At 38.1% G+C, this 10,778-nt stretch overlaps 1 protein-coding gene across 1 annotated transcript in view; it reads right to left on the minus strand.

Moving 5' to 3' along the window:
• Positions 1 to 7,914, minus strand: part of LOC117299938 (plexin domain-containing protein 2-like) — a 34,245-nt gene extending 26,331 nt beyond the window's left edge. The window contains exons 1-3 of the mRNA XM_033783551.1: positions 7,697 to 7,914; positions 2,906 to 3,054; positions 2,314 to 2,445 (exon numbers count right to left, since the gene is read on the minus strand). Of these exons, the coding sequence (XP_033639442.1) occupies positions 2,314 to 2,445; positions 2,906 to 3,054; positions 7,697 to 7,853 (438 nt within the window). The 5' untranslated portion in view covers positions 7,854 to 7,914. The remainder of the gene's footprint in view (positions 1 to 2,313; positions 2,446 to 2,905; positions 3,055 to 7,696) is intronic.
• Positions 7,915 to 10,778: the final 2,864 nt, after the last annotated feature.

Here is a 10,778-nt window from a genome sequence, read left to right on the forward strand (position 1 = left end):
ATTGTAAAAAGTGCATCGCAAATGTTGCGATCCAATTTGCGAAGCATAATTTGCAACATTTATGCTTGATACAAAAGTATCGATTTTTAACTTGAAACCATTCACATTTAATCGATTTTCCCACAAGAAAAACGATGCTAAATTAATAAGAAATCACCGCCGCCGCAACTACTAAACGTTTTCTTCCATGATGTTGAATACAATATGCTGCTCTGGCAGTAGGGCAAAATCGACCAATGAAAACATTCGTTACGCGCTATATGTAAATTCAACAGCCAATAGAAACACCGGTCTCTGAAACTATGGCTTCCCCCCCCCCCAGACATTGGACAAACCAGACTATCTGGTTGTTTTGACATGGAGACACACTCGCACAGGTGTGTAGATTTGTTTATTGGTGACGGTGACTTGGGATTTAATAAAAAAGAAACTAATGTTTTCCGCTTGGAAAGTAAGAAAGAACAGTTAAAATTGTCCCCTGGATACTCTGACCCACTTGGAACGGAGTTTTCACATAGCCTGGAACTTTTGTCAGTCAACCATTTTTAAAATTCATGTTTTGGTTATGTAGGCCCAACCAAGTCTTAAAAATCACACATTGGAGGAAATCGATTTTAGATACACATCCACCCTTACTTTGCTTTTTAATATGCAAATTAAGGTAAAACCATTGTTAACCACCTACATTCCTCCGCGGTTCCACCGGTCAGCTCATAAGCTGGACCTTACAATGGCCGACCGGTCGCTCCGCGGAGCCCCTGGAATATTCATGTTTATTGACATGTAAATGAGCCGTCGTGGCCGTGGACATGCCCGGTTGCTACGGGTTCTTTTGTTACAAAAATCCGCGGACTCCCGCAGAATGCACGCGGAATGGAACGGCTTTGAGGTTTTGACAAGGCGCCTTAGGGCAAGTGGGGTCGGAACCAGACAAAAATGGACAAATACTTGGCTATCTACAATTTACGCAATAAATGGGACATTATTTTCCGTACTTATTCTGCTGGAGAATTGCATGCCTGGTTTACGCGACATTAACATTTTCGAAAATATCGAAAAATTCCGAAATATCAAAAAATTTGATAATTCGATAAGATTTTAAGAAAAGACATCGGCAATTTCGATGTAAAAAAAATATTGAGTTTTTGAGTATTTACGATATATCAACGCACGTTATAGATGATACATCTTACCTATTCCCTTTGTTCATTAAAAATTTGAGCAATCTTTACAATAAAAGAACAAATGTTGAAATAAAATAAAAAATTAATTAGAGAGCCTAGTGAAAAGAAACTGTTATAATTCATATAAAAATCTTCAAACACACATTATTTATTGTAGTTTTAAACGCGCAAAGTGAAAGCAGTCACTGACCCTGGAATCCTTCAGCGTTAATGAATCATCTAATGACACAGTATAAACAAAGTCCTTAATTTAGAGTGACATTGACTTCCAAAACAACAACTGAGACTATTGTGATGACGTCAGGTGAATTTTGCAATAGAAACTTTGCAGATTTTGGAATAGGGAGGTTATAGGGAGGTTGGAATGTCTAGAAAGTGTCAAAGTGAACCTTAGACAGATCATAAAAGCACATCTATACTGAAAAAAGTTCACTTACAATATCAACAATAGTAAAAGGTAAAAACAACAATGTAGTTAGAACCCGAATGATACCACAGCTCACTGTTCCAGCTGCCCATTGCATACTTGTGTTTACTTAATGGCAGATGGAACAAATGAACTGCCATACTTCCAGGTTGAAGGAACCAATTGATTGTTTCTTAACGTTTTTTTGGAATTTCAATTGAATTTGGGTGTGAGCTGTCAGAACTAATTAAATTTATTTTATTTGAAACGAGAGATTTGTATAAATCATCCGGTACAGCCTGCTGAAAACCGATAATTTTGTTGGCATGTTTGACTACTCTATCCAATCAACCTTATCTTGAGCCCTCATGTTCCCATACACAGATTAAACAGAATGTCAAAACAACCTGTAGGACAGATTTGTAGAACAATTGTAAAATTGCATGATCAAGAGTATAGCTTTTGTAGGAAAAAACAAGCTTTGTTGGAGCTTGTTAATCTTGGATTCAGCACAAGAGTAAAGTTTAGTTGATTGTCGATTTCAACTTGGACCTTTCAACAACTTTGCCCTTATTACTTACGGGACGATCCACAGTCTTGTTAATTTTTAATCAAGCGTCATCTCTTTTGTTTTCTTAACATTCATTTCTACAAAAAATTAAAACAATTAAGTACAGGTACATAAATGTTAATCAGTGACACATAAGAATAACAGAAACTTACTGCTGCTGTGAGATGACTTTCGGATAATGCTTTGTGTGGAATCACAGTAAAAGAAGGTTCTCTTTCCAAGTCAATATAATGAGTGCTTTGCCCTTGATAATACGATGAATTATAGTATAAATGACCCTGATCCTGTAAAACAAAAAGATATGACAGTAATCAGAATAGAAACAATGATACCAATCAAATGTTCGTCTTTACAGGGGTGAGAGTCATTACTAATGAAAAAGTCTGAAACTTGGATACAAATACAAAGGTATGTTGAAATGATGCCATTTCTACTGTTTGGTAGCCCCTGGGGTTATAGATTCCAAGGAGCTTTTGGAAACGGTATCCAAAGCAGTAGAGAAGTAGACCAATGAGCAGGATTTCATTAGTTGTGGAAAAAAATATTGTCTGATTTTCTTCACCAGGCCTACATAAAAAGTCTGAATTCAGCCAAAAGTCTGAACAATATCATCCCTGTCTTGACTAGAATGTACAAGGCTCAAAAGCACATTGACACTTCCACAATACTATCAACAAAAAGTGCTGTCAGTGCCTTTCCAACAGAAATCTGTTAATCTTAATTGAAATCTTCCCTCAAACTCACCTCATCTATAATCATTGATTGAGGGGTTGTTGTTACTCCCTGTCGTTTTTGTCTAGATGAAAGAATATTGGGTTCCAACTGGTCCTCTCTGATAGAATGTACACGTATGTTAGTGTGCATAGCTTCATCAATCACTGTGTATCCCGGCACTAAAAAAAGGGAGAAATGAATCAAGAATGAATTAAAGGTAATGTTTCAAAGTATCATGGCAGTCTAGTGCTCTGGACTCCAGTGACAAACATTGGCGTCAATCAGGGCGGAGGAGGGGGGGGGGGGTTGAGGAAATGGGGGAGATGTCCCCACAACTTTACAAGGGTGGTGGACACAATATCAGCTGTACCCCCATGTTTGTGGCCACCTTTGTCATGAAGCTCATGGGCACTTTTGTCCCCCACTTTTGAATATCAAATGCCCCCCTCAAATTGGCCTAACATTGCACCAGATTTTTGAAGGGTTGTCTCCGGAGACGATAACAGAACGATCCACCTTAGTTCTAGACGGAGAAGATAGTGGAACAAACCTCCATACATGTAGTTCCATAGCCTTCTCCATTGGCTTAAAGATGCTATGTAGCATTTTGGCCGATTTTACCCCAAAATTTTGATTTAAAATTCAATAGGTACTTTGATGGGGGTCGAGAAAGTTACATGTACAAGCTTTCATTTGAGCCATTGCTCGAAAAAGTCCGCCAATTATTAGTAGCAGTGAATTAAAGTGCTCAAAGTAAGTTTGTCGAGATCCTGACAATATATCACATGACCAATTCTTAAATGTGTTTTATAAGAAACGTTTTAAATTTTTGTCATGGTTCCTGACCATTAAAAGTTAATTTGATAAAGGTGTGCGCCAGACGGCAGACCCTTGCGATTTGGTCTCGCTTTTCTCAAGTTTCTCAGTTTTTCTCAAGTTGTGAAACCTTCTAGAATACTAAGTAGCTATATTTTCCAATTTGCTATCACATTAATCTGACCTGTTTTTAAATTAATTAATACTATTATTATTACATATTTAAAGTCAAAAAAGGCTATCAAATTAATGAACCCCCCTTACGAACACAATAATTTGGTACGAATAAATAAAATTTGGCTTCCAGCAGTGCAGTTAAGTTGACCTTGCAAGTCATAATATTGAAATAGCGACGATCGGAAATCGAGACAATATATCAGTTGGTATAAAACAGTATACTAAGTAAATTAGTTTAAAAACAAAAATTGACAGACCAGTCAAAATCCAGTCTTTATGAAGGCCCCCTTTATCGTCTTAGTTTTTAACTTTACCCAGTAAAGTTAAAAACTAAGACGATATAGGGGGCCTTCATAAAACTAAGACGATATAGGGGGCCTTCATAAAACTAAGACGATATAGGGGGCCTTCATAAAGAGGAAGCATTTGCAGGGGTTGCCCTTAACTTTTTTTTCAACTGGCCAGCAGGACCAGTTGGCTTGATTGTTCACTGGTCCACCAGGTTTTTGACTGGTCCCTCAATTTTTTTTTAAACTAATAGTACTGTTGTATACCAACTGATACATTATCTCGATTATCTTTGGGTTGCTTGTTAACAAAGGCGAGGCACCCACAGAGCGAGCTAGCGTCAAGGGATCACCGGGACCCTGGGACGGGGTGACCAGCCATAGGCTTTGATAGGTGTTGCGATGATGCTCTGGGATGATTCTCGGAGTGGGGGCAGCGGCGATTTGGAACACAGTGTTGAAAGATCATCAAAGTACACGTATTTAAAGTCACCTGGAAGTGGTATTTTGTCAAAATAAAGCTTTTGTCACTAAAAATGTGTTTTGATGAGTGGAATATGAATAAACCGTAAACTTAGGTTCTTAAAAATTTGTTTCCATTTATTTACAAGCTTAAATGTAGGCCCGACCTGATAGGGCGCTGTTCGTGACATCAACCGAGGCGCGGTATTTGAAGAGAAAATGAGTTACCTGGCCCCGTACACTACGTCTTGGTACCTGAATGGTATGATGCCTACGTACAGAACTACGGTCACGGAGCAGACTGAATGCACTGTATGGCTGCTGTGTGGAAGGTTCACTCGGATTACCCAGCACGGTAAATCGCATGCAGTGCCAACACAAGATAGTGACGCTTAGCGCAAGCTACAAACATGACCTCAAAGTTGAAACAATACCCATTTTTTTTCACGTTAGGCAAATGCTCCTTTAGGTTCGGAACGTCTTTCAGGTACCTTCTTCGATTTCCCACTAGCTGAAAAAAATTTTGGGATGGCGTCATGTTTTAGAAAAGATCGTTTCCGAAAGCTCGAAGTGTTGCTGCACAGCGCTGGGAAATATGTCGGACCCATCGGACCACTTTGCAAAAACTGACCCCATCTTAAGTTGTTTTGCTGCATCCAGCAGCAATACACCTGCTTGACATTGCCGGAAAAATGCAAGAAAAAAAAAAACTTTTTTGCGAAACGTACAAACTTTCATGTTACCACTAGGACTTGAATGTACTTGCACGTACGTGTGTTCGATGTTCGATCGAGGCAAAGTCTGCCTGGATTGACGTCAAAATAGGGGTAGGCGGGGTCACCCCCCAAACAACTTTATCTATTTTGTAAACATATAAATCGTTACAAACAATTACTCAATTTTTTTTTTATTGTGCATAAACATACTCTAATGTTTGAAGAAGAAAAAACGATATTTCCAGGTGACTTTTGAAGCTTTCTCTGATGTCACAAGCTATGTTTAATTAGTGGACTAGCCTATTCATCACCACTAAAACCCAAATCAATCTATTCAATAAAAGCACCTTTATGGGCCTGGACTATTTATATTTTTTCCACCAGCCGCAACTCCTGCGATTTTCCACTTTCCCCATCTTCCAAAGAGAGATAGTGTTATTTGTTTTTTGTTAAATAAATAATTAAACAATAATAGTATAATACTGCAAATCTAAGTATTAACCTACAATTGAATCAAATTAAGGTATAACTCTTCTTTCATAAGTATGACTAAACGAAAGTTTGATGAATGAACAAACAGCTCCCAAATAAAAGCCAACTTTTCACACACATGCTCCAAATATAAACGGTTCAACAGAATCATATTCTTAACTAAACAAATGGCAGAAGAAAGTGAACTTTTCATAACCAACCTATCCAGGGCAAACCTAAAAAATTGCTTCAAAATATTCAAAGGCATAAGCCCCCCTATGGCTTAACATCGCTCAACTAGACACTGGGTGACTTTGATAGGGGGCGACCTGGTCGGGGGGTGACTTTGTTGGGAGGCGATTCCGTCAGGGGGCAACTTTGTGAGGGGCGACCTTGACAGGGGCGACTTTGTAAGTGAAGGGGCGACTTTTTAGTGGGCAGCTTTGCTGGGGGGCGACTTAGTAGTGGGCGACTTTGCTGGGGGGCGAGTTGACTGGTTTCCATTCCGGCCATTGCTCTCGACCAATAGAAATGAAAAAACTGTCTTATATTATCGTAGGAGGTCCTGTTTTCAAGGTGTTCCTAAAATCAGGGCAAATCGTTTACCTCTCTGTGCGCGATGTAAACAGTCCCTAGATAACAATTTTGTAGTTTTATTTGCCAAGCAAAGAGTCTCCTCTCCCTTGACCAAAATTAGAAACACGTAAGGCTCCACTGGTTATTTGATAATTTGCATTTGTAATGCAAAAAGTTTGGTAATTTAGGCATTTCTACAAGGTACAAAAATATGTCATAATGTTGATGCCATATGAAAATATTTGCCCACCCAAAAAGTTTCATCAAACACTATTTCAATTCACAATTCATGATGGATCAAATCGTGTGACTGAATATTTTGCTGAGCATTCTGGAAAAAAAATACAGAGGCTTAAAGAAGCCATGTGCCTTATATCATTAATTTTCTAATAATTTTGGAGATTTTTATTTGTTAACCTTATATCAATATTATTATTAATATTAAAATGTAATCATCAGCTTGTTGATTCAATTATCACTGTTTATTTATACGCTTTATTATAAATTTTAAGAAAAGAAAACGGGAAAAAAATTAAATATAAATCAGATTTGAAAGCCAATAATTATTCACACTTTTTATTAATTTTTTTTTTTTTTTTTTTTTTTTTGCAAATTACCATGGTAGTTTTTTAAATTTCATTAAAAAATATTTTGAATTTTGAGACAACTGCTGAACAGCAAGAAAGAACACTTGTTTTTTTGTAGTCACTGCAGATGTTTCTTCCATGTATGGCTTCACCGGGAAACCATACTTTCTTGTTTGCCGTGAAAACAGGAAAAATCGATAAATCAAAACAAATGGGGCCAGTTGAAGTCATCAAATCGGTGTGTAGTGTGAACATTTCAATGTCCATCAAGTTTTAATGTTTGCATACTTCATATTATAATAAAGATAATTAGGGCATCGGTTGATATATGGCATCATTATTTTTTTCCCAATTCAAAGAAAAAGGCATAATACCGTGAAAACTGGTCAGAGGTGCAAGCTCACGTGTCACGCCCATGTTTAAAGTGTCTGGCTGTGGTTATATCATCTGTTTAAACACCCCCACGTGATGTCCTTTCAACCAACCATTCAAAATGGAGAAACTGTCCCAGGTATTTTATTTATCAAATGCTGAGATGATGAACATGTCATGATGAACACTGTACACGTACAGTACCATTTTCATATAATACTTTCTACTTTCTTACTAAATTAATAAATAGTATTTAAAATTTAATAAATAGAATAGTTTGAAAAGCAAAGATCGTATAGCGCCGTAACTATAGGCGTAAACAAACATGACATGAAATGAAAGAGTGACTTGACTTACCGCTCCTTGAGCTTGCAAAGCAAAAGCATTGCAATAATGACACCAAACACAACATGTAGGTAATCATATAAATCTGATGATGGTGGGTACGACCACGACGTAGCACATTCAATTTAAGTAGTTTTGGAAACATGCACAACGAAGTTCTGACTGCCATTTTGAGATGTCCGTTCGTTCGTTCGGTTTTCGTGCATCCAAAATCCACAAATGAAATTAATGGAAATGCAGGTATTAAAAAGGGTCCTACTACTTGCCGTCAACTCGCCGTCAACTCACTTGCGCCGTCAACTCGCCGTCAACTCCACCAATATATATTTAAAAATCCACTAAAGAAGCATAGAACTGTAAAGTATCAGCTCAAAGAGAATTCGAGTAAGTTTTAGGTCATATTTTGGAATAAAATTTGAGTTTTTTTCTCGTGAAAAAGTTTCTCGAAGCAGCAAAACCGTCGGCCGCCATCTTGCTTTTTCACATTGATTAGTCTTGGCCCAAGATGTCAATGATTGGTACTTTTTTTATCAACACAAAGTCGTTTTTGTGAATGAATTTGTACCGAAAACCATGAGAAAGATGCAGTTTAGCCCAGACTTAACACTTCCGTGCCCCATTTATAAATTGTTCATGTAAATGTAATGAGCTGACGGCACGAAAATGAGTTGACGGCAAGTTGACGGCGAGTTGACGGCAAGTCGGCGAGTTCACGGCAAGTAGTGTAGGACCGATTAAAAATGCTGCAGCAGCCCGTCTGCTGTGTAAAAGACGTCGTCGATGTCGGCAGCCGAGAGCCTAGACTTGACGACAAGTCGTTAGACGCTGCCCATTTGTCTGCCTTTCATGCAACAGTCACAGTGCGATGTTACACATGCAAAACAGTCGTCGTAGGTAGCGCGAGATTGAGACTGACCATAGCGATTAGCCCATCCCAGCGGTCCTCTGGTGGATTTCACAAAGGTAGTCCTAACTTAGGACTAGTCCTAACTTAGAACTAGTCCTAGGCAATGCTAAGAGATAGGACCAGTCCTAAGTTAGGATGAGTTACTAGTCCTAACTTAGGACCAGTCCTATCTCTTAGCATTGCCTAGGACTAGTCCTAAGTTAGGACTACCTTTGTGAAATCCACCCTGGATAGACTGGCCGCTGGGGCCGAGCGAACACCGCGCTTAACAATTACCGTCTTGACTTCAAGACTACTGAGAGCCTCACGTAGTCTCCTGATTCTGTCGTCGTCGTCGTCATATATGAGGTTGGCGCTGTGTGTGTATTATAAAACCTGGCAGAGGGGGCGCAACAGAACGTACGACGTATTTGATAGTCTTGGTGCAAGACGTTTCTCGTTTCCCTTTTCACGCACACCGCGGCCAATTCACCAACAGCGCCCGCACCGACTCAATCCGCACCGACTCACGTGACTTAGTTCACTCACCGCTCCGGGGAGCGGTGAGTGAACTAAGTCACGTGAGTCGGTGCGGATTGAGTCGGTGCGGGCGCTGTTGGTGAATTGGCCGCGGTGTGCGTGAAAAGGGAAACGAGAAACGTCTTGCACCAAGACTACGTATTTGATGGATGGGTCAACTTGGTCCCAAGTCAACTCGGTTCCAAGTCAACTCGGTCCATAGAGCTATCTAAAAGTGACATCTTTTATATATAGCTCTATGACTCGGTCCCAAGTCAACTCGGTCTGTAAGGTTGATCGATGGGAAGCATGGTTGCATCGATGGGCAGTAATTGGTATGTTTTTCTTTGAAATGGAAATGGGAAACAAAAAACAACTAATTGGTCACGAAACGAGATGAGTGTGTACCATAGAGCTATATAATAAGTGGTGTGCACCGATCGTCGGGGTATTATATTAGATGCCTTCAATAGCGTCCCATTGGTTTTTATATTCAACATAAAAAATTATGTTTGTGTTTCACTTTTGAAAATTACCATCTGTGTTGGGCAATAAATTATGCAACTGAAAAACAATGTGTTCAAATGCTTCTTCGTTTTCAACCAGCGTATAGTGTTTTCTTTAGAGCTCTCAACAATAACATAAATTGACAATTGCATGAATCCTCTTTCTGTAAGTGTAACATAGTGTTTATTTTATCAACCAATTTTCTCCCAAGTAATCTTGCTACATATAAATAGGTTTTTCTTAACATTTTATACATATTTATTTTGTTCTTAATATTTATTATATTTTCCAAAGTTTATCTTTACTGTTTTTAAATGTTTGTTAAAGATTCTATTCCTATTTTAAGATTGGATTGATAGGCTTTCGAGTCACAGTGGTTAGGTTCACTTTGATTAATCCTGGCCATCTTAGAATGGGCTTGTCCTGTCTGTTATAATTGTCTTGCTTGATTGCCAGTGCTCTGTCTCACTCAATCATTGGTTTACAATTGTTCTAGATGTCAAAAGTTTACATTCATTGTTTCTTATACTGTTATATTTCTTTATTTATATTTCAATATTGTATCTTGTACTGTTTGTTGAAATCTTGGCCGAATAAATAATAATAATAATAATAAAACAATATAAAAGCAGTACGCTTTCCGAGAGTTAAAGGCAGTGGACACTATTGGTAATTACTCAAAATAATTATTAGCATAAAACCTTTCTTGGTGACGAGTAATGGGGAGAGGTTGATGGTATAAAACATTGTGAGAAACGGCTCCCTCTGAAGTGCCATAGTTTTCGAGAAAGAAGTAAATTTCCACGAATTTGATTTCAAGACCTCCAGATTTAGAGCTTGAAGTCTCGAAATCAAACATCTAAACGCACACAAATTCGTGTGACACGGGTGGGTTTTTTTCTTTCATTATCACGCAAGTTCGTTGACCGATTGAGCTCAAATTTTCACAGGTTTGTTTTTTTATGCATATGTTGAGATACACCAAGTATGAAGACTAGTCTTTGACAATTATTACCAATAGTGTCCACTGCCTTTAATACATGAGGAAATTCAGTTCAAAATAAATATGAATAAATATTATCAAGTCATTTACACGTAATGATAAATAATATCTAATTAGTACTAACAAAATGAAAAATAAAAAATTAAGGTTGGTTGAAAATAAAAAAGTAACTGTAAACT

Source organism: Asterias rubens, chromosome 15, assembly GCF_902459465.1.
Source record: "Asterias rubens chromosome 15, eAstRub1.3, whole genome shotgun sequence".
NCBI classification, from domain to species: Eukaryota; Metazoa; Echinodermata; class Asteroidea; order Forcipulatida; family Asteriidae; genus Asterias; species Asterias rubens.